Source organism: Eucyclogobius newberryi, unplaced genomic scaffold (assembly GCF_026437365.1).
Source record: "Eucyclogobius newberryi isolate DKJ021-1_F unplaced genomic scaffold, fEucNew1.0.hap1 SCAF_12, whole genome shotgun sequence".
In the NCBI taxonomy this organism is placed as follows: Eukaryota; Metazoa; Chordata; class Actinopteri; order Gobiiformes; family Gobiidae; genus Eucyclogobius; species Eucyclogobius newberryi.
The window spans coordinates 546586-570679 of NW_027315746.1; the positions used below are offsets into that span (position 1 = coordinate 546586).

Below are 24094 nucleotides of genomic sequence, written 5' to 3' on the forward strand. Positions count from 1 at the left end.
TTCTCCTTTTATGATCCAAATAAAAGAATGCTCTCGCTCTCTGGATTCCTTCTTACGGACGTTGGGTGAATTAGAGATTGAACATTCTTTAGCAGTAAAATCTTTTCTCACTGACACTAAACCATGATCCAAACTGAAGAGAATCACACCAAGAAGCAATAAAACACATGGAAACAAAGTCATGAACTCTTCTTCCTCCTTGTTGACTTTCAGCGTCTCATCACTGCCACACGTCCAGCAGGAGGAGGAGCAGCAGGAGGAGGAGCAGGAGGAGGAGGAGGAGGAGCAGCAGGAGGAGGAAGAGCAGGAGGAGCAGGAGGAGGAGCAGCAGGAGGAAGAGCAGGAGGAGCAGGAGGAGGAGCAGCAGGAGGAAGAGCAGGAGGAGGAGCAGCAGGAGGAGGAGCAGCAGGAGGAAGAGCAGGAGGAGCAGGAGGAGGAGCAGCAGGAGGAAGAGCAGCAGGAGGAAGAGCAGGAGGAGCAGGAGGAGCAGCAGGAGGAGGAGCAGCAGCAGCAGGAGGAGGAGCAGCAGGAGGAAGAGCAGCAGGAGCAGCAGGAGGAGGAGCAGCAGCAGGAGGAGCAGCAGGAGGAAGAGCAGCAGGAGCAGCAGGAGGAGGAGCAGCAGGAGGAAGAGCAGGAGGAGCAGGAGGAGGAGCAGCAGGAGGAAGAGCAGGAGGAGGAGCAGCAGGAGGAAGAGCAGGAGGAGCAGGAGGAGGAGCAGCAGGAGGAGGAGCAGCAGGAGGAGGAGCAGCAGGAGGAGGAGCAGCAGGAGGAAGAGCAGGAGGAGGAGCAGCAGGAGGAGGAGCAGCAGCAGCAGGAGGAGGAGCAGCAGCAGGAGGAGCAGCAGGAGCAGCAGGAGGAGGAGCAGCAGGAGGAGGAGCAGCAGCAGCAGGAGGAGGAGCAGCAGGAGGAAGAGCAGGAGGAGGAGCAGCAGGAGGAGGAGGAGCAGCAGCAGGAGGAGGAGCAGCAGGAGGAGGAGCAGCAGCAGCAGGAGGAGGAGCAGCAGGAGGAGGAGCAGCAGGAGGAAGAGCAGGAGGAGGAGCAGCAGGAGGAGGAGGAGCAGCAGCAGGAGGAGGAGCAGCAGCAGGAGGAGCAGCAGGAGGAAGAGCAGCAGGAGCAGCAGGAGGAGGAGCAGCAGGAGGAGGAGACGGGTGAGTGGCTAAACCAGCTTCAGATCTTTTGACCCAACTCTTCTCTAAATCACTGTCGGTCCTGGCCCGAGCCCCGGTCCTGGCCCGAGCCCCGGTCCTGGCCCCAGCCCCGGTCCTGGCCCCAGCCCCGGTCCTGGCCCCAGCCCCGGTCCTGGCCCGAGCCCCGGTCCTGGCCCGAGCCCCGGTCCTGGCCCGAGCCCCGGTCCTGGCCCGAGCCCCGGTCCTGGCCCGAGCCCCGGTCCTGGCTCAGACCCTCCTGGTTCTACCTCCCGAAGATGGCGTCGCACTCTAGGAGGATGAGCTCCACGATCTGGTTCTGGTAGACCATGTGCACGGCCATGTTCCAGGTCTCGGTCTCTGGTCGCAGCAGAGTCGGCCCGAACACGATGGCCACGCTCTGGATCGTCATGCGGTTATTGTCGCCATGGTCCACCACCCTGACAACGACAACGCGCAGAATTTTAATAAATGTCAAATAAATGTGAACAAACCTACTGCCTTTAACTGTAAGCCTTGTGTGGCAAGTTATTCCAACAGTAAATAGTTATCAAAACCAGCCGCGTTATGAGAAATAAACATATAATCAGCAGTAGTATTTGTATTTGCAGTAGTATTTGCAGTAGTCATACTTGCGCAGGTGCTTGAACAGGACTTGCATGGTGTCGTGGTTGGGTTTGGGCAGTTGTCGGATCAGATCTTTGATGGACTGAACTCTCTGTCTGTAATCTGGACTTTCTGCAGAGACAAAAACACGTTAGTCTGAAGAACACCCGCAAAGAACTAACCCCAACTCGACCCCAACACAACTCGACCCCAACCCCAACACAACCCTAACTCGACCCCAACATGACCCCAACACGACCCCAACACAGTTGGTGTTTTACAAAATTGTGAATAAAGTGTTAAGGTGATATTCCCTGCCAAAATTATTTATTGTGCATTTGTAATTGGCCTCATTCTTCCCATCGTGGTATCGGGTTTCATATTTCAAGCTTTATTTGGTTAAAATGGCAACAGTAAAATGACTCACTGATGGCGCTGATGAAGTCGTGGAACAGGCCGAAGGGAAACAGAGGCTCAGGAAGCTCTCGGAAGAACATCTTCAAGGCTCCGGTCGTCACGTGGATGTCCTCCCACTTACTGTCACACAGGTTCACCTTCTCATCTGAAACCCACAACACTACACTGAAACACAGAGAGACTGATCGCGTCCGAGAGAGACTAACTGACCGCGCCAGAGAGCGACTGACCACGTTTGAGAGCGACTGACCGCGTTTGAGAGCGACTGACCGCGTTTGAGAGCGACTGACCGCGTTTGAGAGCGACTGACCGCGTTTGAGAGAGACTGACCGCGTTTGAGAGAGACTGACCGCGTTTGAGAGCGACTGACCGCGTTTGAGAGAGACTGACCGCGTTTGAGAGCGACTGACCGCGTTTGAGAGCGACTGACCGCGTTTGAGAGAGCCTGACCGCGTTTGAGAGAGACTGACCGCGTTTGAGAGCGACTGACCGCGTTTGAGAGAGACTGACCGCGTTTGAGAGAGACTGACCGCGTTTGAGAGAGACTGACCGCGTTTGAGAGAGACTGACCGCGTTTGAGAGAGACTGACCACGTTTGAGAGAGACTGACCACGTTTGAGAGAGACTGACCGCGTTTGAGAGAGACTGACCATGTTTGAGAGCGACTGACCGCGTTTGAGAGCGACTGACCGCGTTTGAGAGCGACTGACCGCGTTTGAGAGAGACTGACCGCGTTTGAGAGAGACTGACCGCGTTTGAGAGAGACTGACCACGTTTGAGAGAGACTGACCACGTTTGAGAGAGACTGACCACGTTTGAGAGAGACTGACCACGTTTGAGAGAGACTGACCGCGTTTGAGAGAGACTGACCACGTTTGAGAGAGACTGACCATGTTTGAGAGAGACTGACCGCGTTTGAGAGAGACTGATCGCGGTTGAGAGAGACTGACCGCGTTTGAGAGAGACTGATCGCGGTTGAGAGAGACTGACCGCGTTTGAGAGAGACTGACCGCGTTTGAGAGAGACTGATTGCGGTTGAGAGAGACTGACCGCGTTTGAGAGAGACTGACCACGTTTGAGAGAGACTGATTGCGGTTGAGAGAGACTGACCGCGTTTGAGAGCGACTGACCGCGTTTGAGACTGACCATGGTTAATGGCAAAGCGTAGTTTCTGGATGACGGCCAGGTTCCCGCTGACTCTGTACAAACCGTCCACGCTGACGCCTGCAAAGGATCATGGGAGACAGAGACGTTAAACCAACACGTTCTGCTGCTGTAAACAAAGTCACGGGCCTCGATTTGAAGTTCGGACTCATTTAAACCGATTGGCATTTGTCTTTATCAGATTATTGTGAGAAAAAGAGATAATTGTGCTGCTGTTCATAATCTGTACAATCTAAAACCACACGAGACCTGTCCATCCTGTGGCGTGCGGCCTGCAGTGCGGCCTGCAGTGTGGCCTGCAGTGTGGCCTGCAGTGTGGCCTGCAGTGTGGCCTGCAGTGTGGCCTGCAGTGTGGCCTGCAGTGTGGCCTGCAGTGTGGCCTGCAGTGCGGCGTGTGGCCTGCAGTGCGGCCTGCAGTGTGACCTGCAGTGCGGCGTGTGGCCTGCAGTGCGGCGTGTGGCCTGCAGTGCGGCGTGTGGCCTGCAGTGCGGCGTGTGGCCTGCAGTGTGGCCTGCAGTGTGGCCTGCAGTGTGGCCTGCAGTGTGGCCTGCAGTGTGGCCTGCAGTGTGGCCTGCAGTGTGGCCTGCAGTGTGGCCTGCAGTGTGGCCTGCAGTGTAGCGTGCGGCGTGTGGCCTGCAGTGCGGCCTGCAGTGCGGCGTGTGACCTGCAGTGCGGCGTGTGGCCTGCAGTGCGGCGTGTGGCCTGCAGTGCGGCGTGTGGCCTGCAGTGCGGCGTGTGGCCTGCAGTGCGGCCTGCAGTGCGGCGTGTGGCCTGCAGTGCGGCGTGTGGCCTGCAGTGCGGCCTGCAGTGTGACCTGCAGTGCGGCGTGTGGCCTGCAGTGCGGCGTGTGGCCTGCAGTGCGGCCTGCAGTGTGACCTGCAGTGCGGCGTGTGGCCTGCAGTGCGGCGTGTGGCCTGCAGTGCGGCGTGTGGCCTGCAGTGCGGCCTGCAGTGCGGCGTGGTGTGGTGTGTTGCATGTTGCGTGTCCTGTGGCGCGCGGTGCCGTGTAGAGTGTGGTGCCGTCGCGTAGCCTGTGGTGTCGTGTGGCATCACATGGTGGCGTGTCGTGTGTGGTGTGGCGTGTTGTGTGGCGTGTCATGTTGCGTGTCTGGCATGTTGTGTGTGTCATGTCGTGCTGCGTGTGGTGTCGTGCTGCGTGTGGTGTCGTGCTGCGTGTGGTGTCGTGCTGCGTGTGGTGTCGTGCTGCGTGTGGTGTCGTGCTGCGTGTGGTGTCGTGCTGCGTGTGGTGTCGTGCTGCGTGTGGTGTCGTGCTGCGTGTGGTGTCGTGCTGCCTGTGGTGTCGTGCTGCGTGTGGTGTCGTGCTGCGTGTGGTGTCGTGCTGCGTGTGGTGTCGTGCTGCGTGTGGTGTCGTGCTGCGTGTGGTGTCGTGCTGCGTGTGGTGTCGTGCTGCGTGTGGTGTCGTGTTGCGTGTGGCGTTGCGTGTTGTGTTGCATGCGGCCTGTGGTGTTGCGTGTGGGGTGTCGTGTTGCGTGTTGTGTAGTGTGTGGCCTGTGGTGTTGCGTGTGGCGTGTTATGTCGTGTTGCGTGTGGCCTGTCTTGTTGCGTGTTGTGTTGCGTGTGGCGTTGCGTGTGGTGTTGCGTGTGTGGCGTTGCGTGTGGTGTTGCGTGTGTGGTGTTGCGTTTGGCGTGTCGTGATGCGTGTCGTGTCGTTGCGTTTGGCGTGTCGTGATGCGTGTGTCGTGTCGCGTGTGGTGTTGTGTGTGGCGTGTCGTGATGCGTGTGGTGTTGCGTTGTGTGTGGCGTGTTGTGTGGCGACGCACCGTTGGTCTCCACGTGGTCGATGCACAGTTTGACAAATGGAGGCACAGTGGAGTTTTCCCTTTGGCACAAACTGGACAAACTGCAGCCGAAAACCTGGTCTGGATTTGAACAGAAACACGTTAAAAGAGAAAACACCAGGACAAAGTCAAACAGAAGAAAAAGATTCAAAGAGGAATATGTGGCTCTTGGATGACCTCTAGTGGACATGATCAGTGCTGCAGAAGAGGCACGTCATTCACTCTGACAGATATGTTTTTATAGTAATGTTAAGACATATTTATTACAAATCACATGTGAGGGGTCAAAGGTCACGTTTGTCCTCACAGCTCAGGTTTTTAACACATTTAGAACAGTTTAATGACATTAGTCTGCTTTATGGCCTGTTTCAATGTCATCATATTATTTATATTTTACAGAGGTGTCAACATTAATATGATCATAGACTAAAAAACAGTGAGCGGACTTAAAAGGACGTAAGTGTGAGAGAGATATCAATATCAAATCATCAGTTCAAAGTAAGAGAAAACCTCCTCCTGTGTCGTATTGACCAGTGAACGATCATTCGATTAGTTCATTAGTGATAATGGACGAGTTGTGATTAACGGATGAACTTGTTGCAGGCCTGAGTGGGCACGGTAACCACGGTAACAAAGGTAACTAACTAAGGTTAGAACGTCTCTATCATGTGAATTGCATAATCACATGTAAATATAGACTTAAAGCAGAACCAAGTAACTGATGGTAGAGCGCCCCCTGCTGCTCTTTTGGCAAAACACATTTCAGAAAACCATTATTTTTTTGTAAGAGCCAGTGTTTGTCTTCCCCTTAGAGACAGCAGGGGGCGACGGCGGGCACTTCGCGTGTGAGAGAGACTGACCCGAGAGACTGACCAAGAGACTGACCGAGAGACTGACCGAGAGACTGACCGAGAGACTGACCGAGAGACTGACCGCGAGTGAGAGCGACTGACCGCGAGTGAGAGCGACTGACCGAGAGACTGACCGAGAGACTGACCGAGAGACTGACCGAGAGACTGGCCGCGAGTGAGAGCGACTGACCGCGAGTGAGAGAGACTGACCGCGAGCGAGAGCGACTGACCGCGAGCGAGAGCGACTGACCGCGAGTGAGAGAGAGACTGACCGAGAGACTGACCGAGAGACTGGCCGCGAGTGAGAGCGACTGACCGCGAGTGAGAGAGACTGACCGCGAGCGAGAGAGACTGACCGCGAGCGAGAGCGACTGACCGCGAGTGAGAGAGAGACTGACCGCGAGCGAGAGAGAGACTGACCGAGAGACTGACCGAGAGACTGACCGAGAGACTGGCCGCGAGTGAGAGCGACTGACCGCGAGCGAGAGCGACTGACCGCGAGTGAGAGAGAGACTGACCGAGAGACTGGCCGCGAGTGAGAGCGACTGGCCGCGAGTGAGAGCGACTGACCGCGAGTGAGAGAGATTGACCGCGAGTGAGAGAGATTGACCGCGAGTGAGAGAGATTGACCGCGAGTGAGAGCGACTGACCGCGAGTGAGAGCGACTGACCGCGAGTGAGAGCGACTGACCGCGAGTGAGAGAGATTGACCGCGAGTGAGAGCGACTGACCGCGAGTGAGAGCGACTGACCGCGAGTGAGAGCGACTGACCGCGAGTGAGAGCGACTGACCGCGAGTGACCGAGAGACTGACCGAGAGACTGACCGAGAGACTGACCGCGAGTGAGAGCGCGAGTGAGAGCGACTGACCGCGAGTGAGAGCGACTGACCGCGAGCGAGAGCGACTGACCGCGAGGACCGCGAGTGAGAGAGACTGACCGCGAGTGAGAGAGAGACTGACCGCGAGTGAGAGCGAGACTGACCGCGAGTGAGAGCGAGACTGACCGCGAGTGAGAGCGAGACTGACCGCGAGTGAGAGAGACTGACCGCGAGTGAGAGCGACTGACCGCGAGTGAGAGCGACTGACCGCGAGTGAGAGCGACTGACCGCGAGTGAGAGAGACTGACCGCGAGCGAGAGACTGACCGCGAGTGAGAGAGCGACTGACCGCGAGTGAGAGCGACTGACCGCGAGTGAGAGCGACTGACCGCGAGTGACCGAGAGACTGACCGAGAGACTGACCGAGAGACTGACCGCGAGTGAGAGCGCGAGTGAGAGCGACTGACCGCGAGCGAGAGCGACTGACCGCGAGCGAGAGCGACTGACCGCGAGGACCGCGAGTGAGAGAGACTGACCGCGAGTGAGAGAGAGACTGACCGCGAGTGAGAGAGAGACTGACCGCGAGTGAGAGCGAGACTGACCGCGAGTGAGAGCGAGACTGACCGCGAGTGAGAGCGAGACTGACCGCGAGTGAGAGAGACTGACCGCGAGTGAGAGCGACTGACCGCGAGTGAGAGCGACTGACCGCGAGTGAGAGCGACTGACCGCGAGTGAGAGAGACTGACCGCGAGCGAGAGACTGACCGCGAGTGAGAGAGAGACTGACCGCGAGTGAGAGCGACTGACCGCGAGTGAGAGCGACTGACCGCGAGTGAGAGAGAGACTGACCGAGAGACTGACCGAGAGACTGACCGCGAGTGAGAGCGACTGACCGCGAGTGAGAGCGACTGACCGCGAGTGAGAGAGACTGACCGCGAGTGAGAGAGACTGACCGCGAGTGAGAGAGACTGACCGCGAGTGAGAGCGACTGACCGCGAGTGAGAGCGACTGACCGCGAGTGAGAGAGACTGACCGCGAGTGAGAGAGACTGACCGCGAGTGAGAGCGACTGACCGCGAGCGAGAGAGACTGACCGCGAGCGAGAGAGACTGACCGCGAGCGAGAGAGACTGACCGCGAGGACCGCGAGTGAGAGAGAGACTGACCGAGAGACTGACCGAGAGACTGACCGCGAGTGAGAGCGACTGACCGCGAGTGAGAGCGACTGACCGCGAGCGAGAGCGACTGACCGCGAGCGAGAGAGACTGACCGCGAGTGAGAGAGACTGACCGCGAGGACCGCGAGTGAGAGAGAGACTGACCGCGAGTGAGAGAGAGACTGACCGCGAGTGAGAGAGAGACTGACCGCGAGTGAGAGAGAGACTGACCGCGAGTGAGAGAGACTGACCGCGTCAATACGACACAGGATGAGGTTTTTCTCTTACTTTTAAATTATGATTTGAGATTTCTCTCATAAGTGGTGCTGAATGGTACGGTTTTCTTGGCTCAGTGGCGGAAGGTCGTGACCTTTACGTGACCTTTACCTTTGATGTAGCCCTTGTCGCGCACCGCCTGCAGCGTCGGCCGCCGCGTCAGGAACTTCTTCAGTTTGTGCCTGGTTTTGTGCTCGGACACGTCCACGCTGCTGCTGCTGCTCTTCATGCCTGCGCAGACCAATGAGGAAAGCCGTTAGGACACGCGCAAACAACGGCCAGCAGAGGGCGCTCTGATCCTGGCGTGGCACAAGCTCTGCTGACCAACGCGGCAGGCGAAAACCGAAACCTTTATGTTTAAAGCGAATTTACGGCACGTGCCACGGAAAACGGCAAAAGGAAGCGTTTATCTGAACAGGAAATCACCAAGAACGGCATAAAAAGAAGAATTATGATGTTTTTGTGTTTTCAGGGCTTAATCAGTTGTTCAAGTTCAAAAGACGGCGATGGATGAACGCTGAAGGTCTCGTTTTGGACTTCACAAACACCGAGTCTGATGAATGTGAGACGTTAAAAGAGCGACCTGTCGTAGACCTGACGTGGAGCGGAGGCTCAGTTTTACTTCTTCACTTTCCTCCATTAGTTATGATGCAGATTTGTTTCATTTTACAAACTGATCTCTTTAGACGCGTCGATCCCTTTCTGGTCCTGGATTGGTCCGTTTCAGGTTCTGCTCCGCCTCCTGAGCCTCTGACATCACAAACTGAACTGTTTCCTTCATAAATCTGATTTAAATCCTCCTGAAGGGGCGCGGCTAAAGCTAGTGTGTGTGAGGGGCGTGGCTAAAGCTAGTGTGTGTGAGGGGCGTGGCTAAAGCTAGTGTGTGTGAGGGGCGTGGCTAAAGCTAGTGTGTGTGAGGGGCGTGGCTAGAGCTAGTGTGTGTGAGGGGCGTGGCTAAAGCTAGTGTGTGTGAGGGGCGTGGCTAAAGCTAGTGTGTGTGAGGGGCGTGGCTAAAGCTAGTGTATGTGAGGGGCGTGGCTAAAGCTAGTGTGTGTGAGGGGCGTGGCTAAAGCTAGTGTATGTGAGGGGCGTGGCTAAAGCTAGTGTGTGTGAGGGGCGTGGCTAAAGCTAGTGTGTGTGAGGGGCGTGGCTAAAGCTAGTGTGTGTGAGGGGCGTGGCTAAAGCTAGTGTGTGTGAGGGGCGTGGCTAAAGCTAGTGTGTGTGAGGGGCGTGGCTAAAGCTAGTGTGTGTGAGGGGCGTGGTTAAAGCTGGTGTGTGTGAGGGGCGTGGCTAAAGCTAGTGTGTGTGAGGGGCGTGGCTAAAGCTAGTGCCTGTGAGGGGCGTGGCTAAAGACTCTTCAGACTCGTCTTACCTCGGTCTTTCTTGGAGTCGCGATGCTCCTTCTCGTTCTTCTCGTCTCGTCCTGGAGACGAGGACAGGTCGTCGTCCATTCCCTCGTCAGATTCCCAGGCCTGGAACGCAGCAGAGCGACATTCAGCAAAAGAGTCTTTGAAACACATTCATCTGCCCAACATGTGGAATCATCTTAAGAAACCACAGCAAGAGCAAGAGAGAACACACACAGACACACACTCTCACGTGTGTGGTGATGCTCTCCTGTAGAGCTCGGAGCCACTCTTGGACCAGGGCCTCGTTGTCAGACTGGATCAGCAGCTCAGTGCCATGTCGCAGCTCCAGCTGGAAACACCATCATCAGAATCGTGAACGGCTAATGGCTAACAGCTAACTCACAGATACAGAGATCATGTGACTTTACCTCGTCTTGTGTGACAACCATGATATATAGATCGATATCACAGACACAGAGACACACAGAGACACACAGAGACACACAGAGACACACACAGACACACAGAGACACACAGAGACACACACACACACACACACACACAGACACACAGACACACAGACACACACACACACACACACACACACACACACACACACACACACACACACACACACACACACACACACACACACACACACACACACACACACACACACACACACACACACACACACACACACACACACACACACACACACACACACACACACACACACACACACACACACACACACACACACACACACACACACACACACACACACACACACACACACACACACACACACACACACACACACACACACACACACACACACACACACACAATGTGTTGGGGGCGGGGCCTGTGTGGTCTTTACCTCCAGGACGTGCTTCTTGCTGGAGCGCTCTTTCAGAGCCCAGTCCACAGTGGCTCCTCTGAGGTCCAGCGTCAGCTCAGGTTTGGACTGGCCCCCAAACTGCACACAGCACCGGGTCAGAGTCAGGACCACAGCACCGGGTCAGAGTCAGGACCACAGCACCGGGTCAGAGTCAGGACCACAGCACCGGGTCAGAGTCAGGACCACAGCACCGGGTCAGAGTCAGGACCACAGGTTCTGACCCTCATAAAGACGCCATAATGAACTCTAACGAGTCGTCATAAATGTGTTTGTCTGAAAAAGAGCTTCATAACAAAGACATTATTCATTATCTAAATATCATCAATAAAACACTTCATTCATAAATATTCTCTCTGAAGCTCCGGTCACAGAGTTACACACTCACCCAGCTGCTGCCCCCTGTCTGTCCTTTAGTGAACAGCAGCGTGGAGCCCTGCAGCACCGTCCACGACGACGTCCAGTTTTTCCTGAAAACACGTTCCATCCGTCAGTTTAAAGACAAACGCCAATCATGAGACTGCCCCCTGCAGGTGAGCCGCACCTGAACACTGACAGGAGTACAGGGTGTGTTCAGCGCTGCCCCCTGCAGGTGAGCCGCACCTGAACACTGACAGGAGTACAGGGTGTGTTCAGCGCTGCCCCCTGCAGGTGAGCCGCACCTGAACACTGACAGGAGTACAGGGTGTGTTCAGCGCTGCCCCCTGCAGGTGAGTCGCACCTGAACACTGACAGGAGTACAGGGTGTGTTCAGCGCTGCCCCCTGCAGGTGAGTCGCACCTGAACACTGACAGGAGTACAGGGTGTGTTCAGCGCTGCCCCCTGCAGGTGAGCCGCACCTGAACACTGACAGGAGTACAGGGTGTGTTCAGCGCTGCCCCCTGCAGGTGAGTCGCACCTGAACACTGACAGGAGTACAGGGTGTGTTCAGCGCTGCCCCCTGCAGGTGAGCCGCACCTGAACACTGACAGGAGTACAGGGTGTGTTCAGCGCTGCCCCCTGCAGGTGAGCCGCACCTGAACACTGACAGGAGTACAGGGTGTGTTCAGCGCTGCCCCCTGCAGGTGAGCCGCACCTGAACACTGACAGGAGTACAGGGTGTGTTCAGCGCTGCCCCCTGCAGGTGAGCCGCACCTGAACACTGACAGGAGTACAGGGTGTGTTCAGCGCTGCCCCCTGCAGGTGAGTCGCACCTGAACACTGACAGGAGTACAGGGTGTGTTCAGCGCTGCCCCCTGCAGGTGAGCCGCACCTGAACACTGACAGGAGTACAGGGTGTGTTCAGCGCTGCCCCCTGCAGGTGAGCCGCACCTGAACACTGACAGGAGTACAGGGTGTGTTCAGCGCTGCCCCCTGCAGGTGAGCCGCACCTGAACACTGACAGGAGTACAAACCTGACTTTCTTGCCGTGCTCCGTGATCTTGGTCATGTTCAGAAGGCCACACTTTTCTGACGGCTGCGAAACAAACAGAGACTTTTATAAAACTCAGATCAAAAAGCTCTGATTCAGCCCCAAAGCAGCTACGGCAACATGTGGCTGCCAATCTGTGCCAAGGGCCCCTGCGGCAAGGGCCCCTGCGCCAAGGGCCCCTGCATCAAGAGCCCCAGAGTCACATGCAAAGCCCAGAGACACAAGAGCAAGCAAGGTCAAAGGTCACGTGTGTGTGGGGTACTGACGGAGGAGGGGGGCCCGGGGGACGTGGGGGAGTCCGGACCTGGGATCCTTAGACTCCCCGAAGGGTCCTGGACACAAGAGAGCGAGGGTCAGGGGTCAGACTGAGGGCCGGACCGAGGTTGTTTATTTGATATTTTAATGCTTCGGTTTCCGTGTTCAGGGATCGCGATTTTTATCATTGATAATGCAAGGGTCCTCTAACGAGCAGTGACATCCTCTAACGAGCAGTGACATCCTCTAACGAGCAGTGACATCCTCTAACGAGCAGTGACATCCTCTAACGAGCAGTGACATCCTCTAACGAGCAGTGACATCCTCTAACGAGCAGTGACATCCTCTAACGAGCAGTGACATCCTCTAACGAGCAGTGACATCCTCTAACGAGCAGTGACATCCTCTAACGAGCAGTGACGAGTGAGGCGTACGAGTGAGACCTCAGACCTTGTCCGTCGTCTCGGCGACGTGGGTGCTGTGTCTCCACTTGGTCAGGACGATGGGCTCCAGGCTGCGTCGGTCCAGACTCCGTGTTTTGGCGCCCTCTGTGGTCAGGTGAGGCAGCGAGTGGTTCAACTGTGGACAGAGTCTGGGTTTATGTCTGATGCCCTCCCATCCACTGCACCATCATCTCCCCCTGGAGGACGCTCTCATGTGACGCGCCCCCTGGAGGACGCTCTCATGTGACGCGCCCCCTGGAGGACGCTCTCATGTGACGCGCCCCCTGGAGGACGCTCTCATGTGACGCGCCCCCTGGAGGACGCTCTCATGTGACACGCCCCCTGGAGGACGCCCTTGTGTGACGCGCCCCCTGGAGGACACACCCCCTGGAGAATGCTCTCATGTGACGCGCCCCCTGGAGGACGCTCTCATGTGACACGCCCCCTGGAGGACGCCCTTGTGTGACGCGCCCCCTGGAGGACACACCCCCTGGAGAATGCTCTCATGTGACGCGCCCCCTGGAGGACAAGCCCCCTGGAGGACGCTCACATGTGACGCGCCCCCTGAAGGACACGCCCCTGGAGGACACGCCCCTGGAGGACACGCCCCTGGAGGACACGCCCCTGGAGGACACGCGTGTTCTGGTTTACCTTGGGCAGCTCCCACTCTGACCTGGAGGCGTCTGAGCTGGAGAACAACGTAATGAGTACAAGAACCGAACTCCTCCCCCTCCCTCACCTCTGCTCCTCCCCCTCCCTCACCTCTGCTCCTCCCCCTCCCTCACCTCTGCTCCTCCCCCTCCCTCACCTCTGCTCCTCCTCTGCTCCTCCCCCTCCCTCACCTCTGCTCCTCCCCCTCCCTCACCTCTGCTCCTCCCCCTCCCTCACCTCTGCTCCTCCCCCACCTCTGCTCCTCCTCACCTCTGCTCCTCCCCCTCCCTCACCTCTGCTCCTCCTCACCTCTGCTCCTCCCCCTCCCTCACCTCTGCTCCTCCCCCTCCCTCACCTCTGCTCCTCCCCCTCCCTCACCTCTGCTCCTCCCCCTCCCTCACCTCTGCTCCTCCCCCTCCCTCACCTCTGCTCCTCCCCCTCCCTCACCTCTGCTCCTCCTCACCTCTGCTCCTCCCCCTCCCTCACCTCTGCTCCTCCCCCTCCCTCACCTCTGCTCCTCCTCACCTCTGCTCCTCCCCCTCCCTCACCTCTGCTCCTCCCCCTCCCTCACCTCTGCTCCTCCTCTGCTCCTCCCCCTCCCTCACCTCTGCTCCTCCCCCTCCCTCACCTCTGCTCCTCCCCCTCCCTCACCTCTGCTCCTCCCCCACCTCTGCTCCTCCTCACCTCTGCTCCTCCCCCTCCCTCACCTCTGCTCCTCCTCACCTCTGCTCCTCCCCCTCCCTCACCTCTGCTCCTCCCCCTCCCTCACCTCTGCTCCTCCCCCTCCCTCACCTCTGCTCCTCCCCCTCCCTCACCTCTGCTCCTCCCCCTCCCTCACCTCTGCTCCTCCCCCTCCCTCACCTCTGCTCCTCCTCACCTCTGCTCCTCCCCCTCCCTCACCTCTGCTCCTCCCCCTCCCTCACCTCTGCTCCTCCTCACCTCTGCTCCTCCCCCTCCCTCACCTCTGCTCCTCCCCCTCCCTCACCTCTGCTCCTCCTCACCTCTGCTCCTCCCCCTCCCTCACCTCTGCTCCTCCCCCTCCCTCACCTCTGCTCCTCCTCACCTCTGCTCCTCCCCCTCCCTCACCTCTGCTCCTCCCCCTCCCTCACCTCTGCTCCTCCTCACCTCTGCTCCTCCCCCTCCCTCACCTCTGCTCCGCTCTGGTCTCGGGTTCGAGGAGGTTTCCACGTTCTCTCTTGAGTGTTCTGGTTCACGTAGAAGAGTCGCCCGCTTGGTTCGCGGTGAGTGTCCCAGTCTCCGCCGGAGGACAGGGGCAATCCGGAGGGCAGGGGGGGCGGGGCTGCTCCGGGCGGCAGGAGCGCTCCCGACGGCAGGGGTGGCAGGAGCGCTCCCGACGACAGGCTTGTGTAGAGTGAGTCTGAGCCTGTCTGTGGTGCAGAGGAGAAGGAGGGTCAGAGAGAAGCGGGCCCAGAACAGAGCCCTGAGGCACACCACAGGCCAGCGAGGCAGCAGAGGACTGAAAGCTTCTGTCGGTCAAATATCACTCAAACCAAGAGCCACAGGTCCAGACCATAAGGCGGGACCATCAGTATTTCGTGGATTAAACCCCTTGTTATTTAGCCTCAGTCTGAGTTAGCATAGCTGCTAACATCAGAAAATCAGAAGAATCCTGCCTAAATGCGACACATTTGTAACGTCTCGATTAGACCAGTGGCCGTCAGGACCAGCAAGGCCTTCTCTGATGGCCTAAACATAATCAGAATATAAAATAAAATAGATATATTTTCCCACAAATATGTATTAAATGATTCCCAGAGTCAGAGTTATTCTCTTCATGTCTTTCCTCTTGTTGCTTCTGCCCCAGGTTCAGATTTGGAGTCTTTATGTGAGATCTTTGATCCAATCATATTCAGCCTCATGCGATGCCAGGTCTAAAATCTGACCTCTGACCTTCATCTGACCTCTGACCTTCAGAATCAAAAGTGTGGCGCTTAAAGTGATTGATTGGATCACCAGTATTGAGAGGCGTGTCCTGTGGGCGGGGCTGTGCAGAACCTCAGATGGAGGAAACTGGATGTGACAGACACATTAATCCTGTTCTACTGAGACGTTTAACCCACAACGTGAAGGAGGACAATAGATGGATTTGGTCGAGGAAATAATTATAACGTCTTTCTCAAGACGAACTTTTCAAGAAAAGTCAGACATTGTAAGAAGAAGTCGTCCTGCACCGACGCTGCAGAGCCTGTTACAGGTGTGTCCCACTTTCAAAGTTCCAACTACGAGCGCTCTCATTGGCTCTCAGGCTCGATAATCCCTGCAAACTCCTCCTCGCACATAGTGATCAAATTCACCACAAACGGACACCGGGGGCTCTAACAGGAAGAGCAGAGCCATAAATGACATGGCCCCTCCCACCTCAAAGATGCTCTAGAACCATCTCATCCAATCAGAGCTCTTCACTCTCAACATGCTTCTGGTGGTGCCAAGAGTCTCTAAAAGCTCAGGAGGAGCTAGAGTCCTGTCCATGTGAAAGAGGCCGAGTCTCTTCATTTAAGTCCAGGCTTAAACGTTCCTCTTGAAATGACTTATGGTCAGAGCAGTTTGGAACAGAAATATAAAGCTACAGTTTCAGCTCCGCTGCCCTAGCAGCAACTCTGGGGGAAGTATGAGCTCTGTCCTCTGACAAACACTTATTCTATCAAACTGTGGGTCTTTCAAAACAATGGCAAAGTCAGATTTCAAGTGCCAAAACCCAAGAGCAAACATATTTACAGTGAGCAAAAATACATCAACTTACAGCGCTCTCTCTGGAGTGACGGAGGAGTGACGGAGGAGGAGTGACGGAGGAGTGACGGAGGAGTGACGGAGGAAGAGTGACGGAGTGACGGAGGAGTGACGGAGGAAGAGTGACGGAGGAGTGACGGAGGAGGAGTGACGGAGGAGGAGTGACGGAGGAGGAGTGACGGAGGAGTGACGGAGGAGTGACGGAGGAGGAGTGTCGGAGGAGGAGTGACGGAGGAGTGACGGAGGAGGAGTGACGGAGGAGTGGAGGAGGAGTGACGGAGGAGTGGAGGAGGAGTGACGGAGGAGTGGAGGAGGAGTGACGGAGGAGGAGTGACGGAGGAGTGACGACGGAGGAGTGACGGAGGAGTGACGGAGGAAGAGTGACGGAGTGACGGAGGAGTGACGGAGGAAGAGTGACGGAGTGACGGAGGAGTGACGGAGGAAGAGTGACGGAGGAGTGACGGAGGAGGAGTGACGGAGGAGGAGTGACGGAGGAGGAGTGACGGAGGAGTGACGGAGGAGTGACGGAGGAGGAGTGACGGAGGAGGAGTGACGGAGGAGGAGTGACGGAGGAGGAGTGACGGAGGAGGAGTGACGGAGGAGGAGTGACGGAGGAGGAGTGACGGAGGAGGAGTGACGGAGGAGGAGTGACGGAGGAGTGGAGGAGGAGTGACGGAGGAGTGGAGGAGGAGTGACGGAGGAGGAGTGACGGAGGAGTGACGGAGGAGTGGAGGAGGAGGAGTGACGGAGGAGTGACGGAGGAGGAGTGACGGAGGAGTGACGGAGGAGTGACGGAGGAGTGACGGAGGAAGAGTGACGGAGGAGTGACGGAGGAGGAGTGACGGAGGAGGAGTGACGGAGGAGGAGTGACGGAGGAGTGACGGAGGAGTGACGGAGGAGGAGTGACGGAGGAGTGACGGAGGAGGAGTGACGGAGGAGGAGTGACGGAGGAGTGACGGGAGGAGTGACGGAGGAGTGACGGAGGAGGAGTGACGGAGGAGGAGTGACGGAGGAGGAGTGACGGAGGAGGAGTGACGGAGGAGTGACGGAGGAGGAGTGATGGAGGAGTGGAGGAGGAGTGACGGAGGAGTGGAGGAGGAGTGACGGAGGAGTGACGGAGGAGTGACGGAGGAGTGGAGGAGGAGGAGTGACGGAGGAGTGACGGAGGAGGAGTGACGGAGGAGTGACGGAGGAGTGACGGAGGAGTGACGGAGGAAGAGTGACGGAGTGACGGAGGAGTGACGGAGGAAGAGTGACGGAGGAGTGACGGAGGAGGAGTGACGGAGGAGGAGTGACGGAGGAGTGACGGAGGAGTGACGGAGGAGTGACGGAGGAGGAGTGACGGAGGAGGAGTGACGGAGGAGGAGTGACGGAGGAGGAGTGACGGAGGAGTGACGGGAGGAGTGACGGAGGAGTGACGGAGGAGGAGTGACGGAGGAGGAGTGACGGGAGGAGTGACGGAGGAAGAGTGACGGAGGAAGAGTGACGGAGGAGTGATGGGAGGAGTGACGGAGGAGTGACGGAGGAGGAGTGACGGAGGAGGAGTGACGGAGGAGGAGTGACGGAGGAGGAGAGATGGAGGAGGAGTGACGGAGGAGGAGTGACGGAGGAGGAGAGATGGAGGAGGAGAGATGGAGGAGGAGAGATGGAGGAGGAGTGACGGAGGAGGAGAGATGGAGGAGGAGTGATGGAGGAGGAGTGACGGAGGAGGAGTGATGGAGGAGGAGTGATGGAGGAGGAGTGACGGAGGAGGAGTGACGGAGGAGGAGTGATGGAGGAGGAGTGACGGAGGAGGAGAGATGGAGGAGGAGTGACGGAGGAGGAGAGATGGAGGAGGAGTGATGGAGGAGGAGTGACGGAGGAGGAGTGACGGAGGAGGAGGAGTGTAACTCTCCTCACTCTCTGAATGTTGGGAATTTAAACCCGTTTTTCTTGTTCTTCAGGCTCAGAGTTTTTTGCTCTGAGCCTCGTTTACCAAGAGGCTCAGAGCAAAAGACAGAACGTCTCCTCGTGTCCTCGTTTCGTCTCCTCGTGTCCTCGTTTCGTCTCCTGATGTCCTCGTCTCCTCGTGTCCTCGTTTCGTCTCCTCGTGTCCTCGTTTCGTCGTCTCGTGTCCTCGTTTCGTCGTCTCGTGTCCTCGTTTCCTCGTTTCGTCTCCTGATGTCCTCGTCTCCTCGTGTCCTCGTTTCGTCTCCTCGTGTCCTCGTTTCGTCTCCTCGTGTCCTCGTTTCGTCTCCTCGTGTCCTTGTTTCGTCTCCTCGTGTCCTCGTTTCGTCTCCTCGTGTCCTCGTTTCGTCTCCTCGTTTCGTCTCCTCGTGTCCTCGTTTCGTCTCCTCGTGTCGTCTCGTCCTCGTTTCGTCTCCTGATGTCCTCGTCTCCTCATGTCCTCGTTTTGTCTCGTGTCCTCGTTTCGTCTCCTCGTGTCCTCGTTTCGTCTCCTCGTTTCGTCTCCTCGTGTCCTCGTTTCGTCTCCTCGTGTCCTCGTTTCGTCTCCTCGTGTCCTCGTTTCGTCTCCTCGTGTCCTCGTTTCGTCTCCTGATGTCGTCTCCTCGTGTCCTCGTTTCGTCTCCTCGTTTCGTCTCCTCGTGTCCTCGTTTCGTCTCGTCTCCTCGTGTCGTCTCCTCGTGTCGCCGTGTCCTCGTTTCGTCTCCTGATGTCCTCGTCTCCTCATGTCCTCGTTTTGTCTCGTGTCCTCGTTTCGTCTCCTCGTGTCCTCGTTTCGTCTCCTCGTTTAGTCTCCTCGTGTCCTTGTTTCGTCTCCGTGTCCTCGTTTCGTCTCCTCGTTTCCTCGTTTCGTCTCCTGATGTCCTCGTCTCCTCATGTCCTCGTTTTGTCTCGTGTCCTCGTTTCGTCTCCTCGTGTCCTCGTTTCGTCTCCTCGTTTCGTCTCCTCGTGTCCTCGTTTCGTCTCCTCGTGTCCTCGTTTCGTCTCCTCGTGTCCTCGTTTCGTCTCCTCGTGTCCTCGTTTCGTCTCCTGATGTCGTCTCCTCGTGTCCTCGTTTCGTCTCCTCGTTTCGTCTCCTCGTGTCCTCGTTTCGTCTCGTCTCCTCGTGTCGTCTCCTCGTGTCGCCGTGTCCTCGTTTCGTCTCCTGATGTCCTCGTCTCCTCATGTCCTCGTTTTGTCTCGTGTCCTCGTTTCGTCTCCTCGTGTCCTCGTTTCGTCTCCTCGTTTAGTCTCCTCGTGTCCTTGTTTCGTCTCCGTGTCCTCGTTTCGTCTCCTCGTGTCCTCGTTTCGTCTCCTCGTGTCCTCGTTTCGTCTCCTCGTGTCCTCGTTTCGTCTCCTCGTGTCCTCGTTTCGTCTCCTGATGTCGTCTCCTCGTGTCCTCGTTTCGTCTCCTCGTTTCGTCTCCTCGTGTCCTCGTTTCGTCTCGTCTCCTCGTGTCGTCTCCTCGTGTCGCCGTGTCCTCGTTTCGTCTCCTGATGTCCTCGTCTCCTCATGTCCTCGTTTTGTCTCGTGTCCTCGTTTCGTCTCCTCGTGTCCTCGTTTCGTCTCCTCGTTTAGTCTCCTCGTGTCCTTGTTTCGTCTCCGTGTCCTCGTTTCGTCTCCTCGTTTCCTCGTTTCGTCTCCTGATGTCCTCGTCTCCTCATGTCCTCGTTTTGTCTCGTGTCCTCGTTTCGTCTCCTCGTGTCCTCGTTTCGTCTCCTCGTTTCGTCTCCTCGTGTCCTCGTTTCGTCTCCTCGTGTCCTCGTTTCGTCTCCTCGTGTCCTCGTTTCGTCTCCTCGTGTCCTCGTTTCGTCTCCTGATGTCGTCTCCTCGTGTCCTCGTTTCGTCTCCTCGTTTCGTCTCCTCGTGTCCTCGTTTCGTCTCGTCTCCTCGTGTCGTCTCCTCGTGTCGCCGTGTCCTCGTTTCGTCTCCTGATGTCCTCGTCTCCTCATGTCCTCGTTTTGTCTCGTGTCCTCGTTTCGTCTCCTCGTGTCCTCGTTTCGTCTCCTCGTTTAGTCTCCTCGTGTCCTTGTTTCGTCTCCGTGTCCTCGTTTCGTCTCCTCGTTTCCTCGTTTCGTCTCCTGATGTCCTCGTCTCCTCATGTCCTCGTTTTGTCTCGTGTCCTCGTTTCGTCTCCTCATGTCCTCGTTTTGTCTCGTGTCCTCGTTTCGTCTCCTCGTGTCCTCGTTTCGTCTCCTCGTGTCCTCCAGGATTTACAAACTGAGATTTAAAGCTGAGCCTCTTCTTGACAGTGACACTGGTGGTTCTTTCATTTTAATCTGAACAAACCCTGTCATTATGAGACACGCCCCTCTGAGAGACACGCCCCTCTGAGAGACACGCCCCTCTGAGAGACACGCCCCTCTGAGAGACACGCCCCTCTGAGAGACACGCCCCTCTGAGAGACACGCCCCTCTGAGACAGAGGAGCTCATTTATGTATTTTATACATTAAATATTAGAGGGCAACATCCATCCATCTTCTTCCTCTTCTCCGGGGCCGGGTCGCAGGGGCCGCAGTTTAAGCAGGGACTCCCAGACTTCCCCCTCTCCAGACACTTCCTCCAGCTGCTCCGGGGGATCCCTAGGTGTTCCCAGGCCAGAGAGAGACATAGTCCCTCCAGCGTGTCCTGGGTCTTTCCCGGGGCCTCTTCCCGGTGGGACATGCCCGGAACACCTGCCCAGGGAGGCCGCTAGGAGGAGCAGCGGCTCTACTCCGAGCTCCTCCCGTGTGACTGAGCCCCTCCCCCTATCTCTAAGGGAGCGCCCAGCCACCCGGCGGAGGAAACTCATTTGGACCGCTTGTATCCACGATCTTGTCCTTTGGGTCATTAAAGCTCATGACCATAGATGAGGTCAGGAACATAGAGTGACCAGTAAATCCAGAGCTTTGTCTTTGGACTCAGCTCCTTCTTCACCAACAGTCGATGTGTTTGTCTCTTTCAGAATCCTTTATTTTATTATTATCACTGATAAAAGTCTGGTCCACGTTTCAGAGCGAGACGCGAACCTCCAAACACCAAATGGAATTAGATTTATTGTTGGGCCACAGGGGCCAATCAGAGCCGAGCACCGGGGCCAATCAGAGCCGAGCACCGGGGCCAATCAGAGCTGAGCACCGGGGGCCAATAAAATTCAGGGGCGACCAAGGCTCCAAAGAACGACTGGAGAAAAGTTTTATCCCCATATATCAACCACCTAAAGCCCCCAGGAGACACGGCCCCCAGGAGACACGGCCCCCAGCCCCCAGGAGACACGGCCCCCAGCCCCCAGGAGACACGGCCCCCAGCCCCCGGCCCCCAGCCCCCAGGAGACACGGCCCCCCGGAGACACGGCCCCCAGGAGACACGGCCCCCCGGAGACACGGCCCCCAGGAGACACGGCCCCCAGGAGACACGGCCCCCCGGAGACACGGCCCCCCGGAGACACGGCCCCCCGGAGACACGGCCCCCCGGAGACACGGCCCCCAGGAGACACAGCCCCCAGGAGACACGGCCCCCAGCCCCCAGGAGACACGGCCCCCCGGAGACACGGCCCCCCAGGAGACACGGCCCCCACAGTCTGAACATGACTGGTAGTTAGACGGAGATTTATCAAAATATGAACAATGTCACAATGATCAGGGTTTTGACACAATTATAATTTAGAGTTTGAATTAAAACTGTTAAAATCTAAAAAAGGAATAAAAACGTGACATTTCTGCACTTTGTGCTTCATTAGCGTTTAAGTCATGTACGTACTAATGACCTGAAGGACAGATGACCAGAGGGTCAGATGACCAGAGGGTCAGATGACCTGAAGGACAGATGACCTGAAGGACAGATGACCTGAAGGACAGATGACCTGAGGGTCAGATGACCAGAGGGTCAGATGACCAGAGGGTCAGATGACCTGAAGGACAGATGACCTGAAGGACAGATGACCTGAAGGACAGATGACCTGAAGGACAGATGACCTGAAGGACAGATGACCTGAGGGTCAGATGACCTGAAGGACAGATGACCTGAGGGTCAGATGACCTGAGGGTCAGATGACCTGAGGGTCAGATGACCTGAAGGACAGATGACCTGAGGGTCAGATGACCTGAGGGTCAGATGACCTGAAGGACAGATGACCTGAAGGACAGATGACCTGAGGGTCAGATGACCTGAAGGACAGATGACCTGAGGGTCAGATGACCTGAGGGTCAGATGACCTGAAGGACAGATGACCTGAGGGTCAGATGACCAGACTCTGACCTGCAGCTGTTCGGTGGAGCTGGAGCTCAGGTCAGACTCGGACTCGTGGCTCCTCAGATCGTCTCCAGATCCGCTCTGATGATTGTCCACGTCCAGAGGCTCCCGCTGCAGCTCTGGAGAGCGGCCCCTGGAGCGCGGCAAGGTACTGCTGCTGTGTCTGAGAGACCCCTGGGGCTCGGGGCCCCGCTCTGCGTCCGAGAGCGGCCCCGAGAGCGGCCCCGAGGTGGGGCTGTGGAGCGGGCTGCCGTCCCTGAGCATCGACGAAGAGCGACGAGGGTTGGACTCCCTCTGACCGTCACCATGGAGATCCAGAGGTTTGACCCAGAGAGAGGGGGCGTGTCCGTGCACAGAGGGGGCGTGTCCGTGCACAGAGGGGGCGTGTCTTGGGGGCATCAGCGCCTTGCGGACCTCGCGGACGTACTGCGCCGGCACGTAGAAGGCCCTGGAGCCGTCGTCGCGCCGCACCTGCCACCAGTCCTCGTTGGTCTTCTTCACCAGCAGGAAACAGTCTCCGGCGCGGATGGAAACCGCACGACCTTTAGAGTTGTAGTCGTAGTCGTACTCGACCTCCACGTACGGCTGCCCCGGGGCGAGCGGCAGGTCGGCCATGGCAACCGGAGGAACATCAGCTGCACCTGATCTACAAATATACAAATATCACTGATGTCATCAGCAGAATATACTCACATATTCATGTACAAATATAGACTATAAATACATATACTGTGTACATAATATACTCCATGTGCAGCCGGCCAATGTGTCAGGAGTTTGAATCCCGGCTCTGACACTTTGCTGAATGTCCTCCCGCTCTCATCCACATCACACTGTATAATCATGATAATCCTTCATAAAAACTGCCCAAAGTGTTTGTTTAAAGAATCTGAGTTTGTGAAATCTCAGCACAGGAAGTTACATCACTATTTTACCCGGTTTAGTCCCGGTTTAGTCCCGGTTCAGGTCCAGGTCGTGGTCACAGTAAATCTGACTTCCTGGAGCCCGGGGCCCCGGGGCCAGACTCAGACCTGCTTAAGAGGCTTAACTCTGAGTCTGTCCCGGTTCAGACGGAGCTGTCCCGGGATATTCCCGGTGTTCTCACCAGACCCGGGACAGTCTTTCCCGGGTCTGGTCAGAACTTTAGCCCGTGTTTAGCTCGTGTTTAGCCCGTGTTTAGCTCCGAGGCTACACCGTGCGGAGCTGCGCCCTGCCGCGCCTTTACGCACCTTCTCCGCTGGAATGCGCGGCTCTGTGGCGTCTTGTGCCCGGGCCGAGGCGCCTCCCGCTCGGGTTCGCTTCTCTCAGCTCCCGCTCGGCCTGTTGGTGCCTGTTGTCCCGGGAAACACGCGCGTTGCTCCCGGTTTGGCCGCAATTTGTCCCGGGTTCGCTCCCGTGGGCCCCGTGCGTCCTGGCGCGTGGAGGTGTCACTGCGCGCGCGTCACCGCACGCGCTTCTTCCGCGTCGGACGATCTTTAAAGACGCGGGAAGTCGTTCTGACGCCGCGACTTTCCAAACATTTCAGTCCAAACGGCTCGAGCGCGTCAGACGCGAAACTCAAAGCGTCAAACTGTTTGTGTCACTTTTACCTCTGAGTCTTTGTGACATGCGCAGAGTGAGACCTCCTGTTCTGAGCCGCAGGTGCTCGAGGCGCGAGGACGGCGCCCTCTGGCGGCCACGTTACACTTTACACTTTACACTTTACACACTTTACACGCTTTAAGGACTTTACACACTTTACACACTTTACACACTTTACACTTTACACACTTTACACACTTTACACACTTTACACGCTTTAAGGACTTTACACTTTACACACTTTACACACTTTACACTTTACACTTTACACGCTTTACACACTTTACACTTAACACACTTTACACACTTTACACTTTACACGCTTTACACACTTTACACTTAACACACTTTACTCACTTTACACACGTTACACAC

At 56.9% G+C, this 24094-nt stretch overlaps 1 protein-coding gene across 2 annotated transcripts; it reads right to left on the reverse strand.

Moving 5' to 3' along the window:
- Positions 1–1383: 1383 nt before the first annotated feature.
- On the reverse strand, positions 1384–23537 carry LOC140355886 (rho GTPase-activating protein 12-like). Of its 2 annotated transcripts, XM_072440528.1 has the most exons (16): positions 23368–23537; positions 22145–22784; positions 14385–14624; positions 12593–12721; positions 12154–12219; positions 11871–11932; positions 10865–10946; positions 10459–10557; positions 9826–9924; positions 9599–9698; positions 8338–8457; positions 5113–5211; positions 3315–3392; positions 2179–2313; positions 1778–1883; positions 1384–1585 (listed from the first exon to the last, which is right to left on the reverse strand). In XM_072440528.1, the coding sequence occupies exons 2-16, from the start codon at positions 22751–22753 to the stop codon at positions 1411–1413; spliced, it is 2199 nt and encodes a 732-aa protein (XP_072296629.1). In that variant the 5' UTR covers positions 22754–22784; positions 23368–23537; the 3' UTR covers positions 1384–1410. The 2 variants fall into 2 exon arrangements, with proteins under 2 accessions (XP_072296629.1, XP_072296628.1); XM_072440527.1 differs by lacking the exon at positions 12154–12219.
- Between the last annotated feature and the right edge of the window lie 557 nt (positions 23538–24094).

What these genes read in the sequence shown, in the direction of transcription:
- LOC140355886 (XM_072440528.1), bottom strand. Translation starts at nt 22,753, where the DNA reads ATGGCCGACCTGCCGCTCGCCCCGGGGCAGCCGTACGTGGAGGTCGAG. An exon ending in CGACTCCAAGAAAGACCGAG is followed by an intron (nt 8,458 to 9,598) that starts GTAAGACGAGTC and finishes TGGTCTGCGCAG; the next exon opens with GCATGAAGAGCAGCAGCAGC. An exon ending in CTGTTCAAGCACCTGCGCAA is followed by an intron (nt 1,586 to 1,777) that starts GTATGACTACTG and finishes TGTCGTTGTCAG; the next exon opens with GGTGGTGGACCATGGCGACA.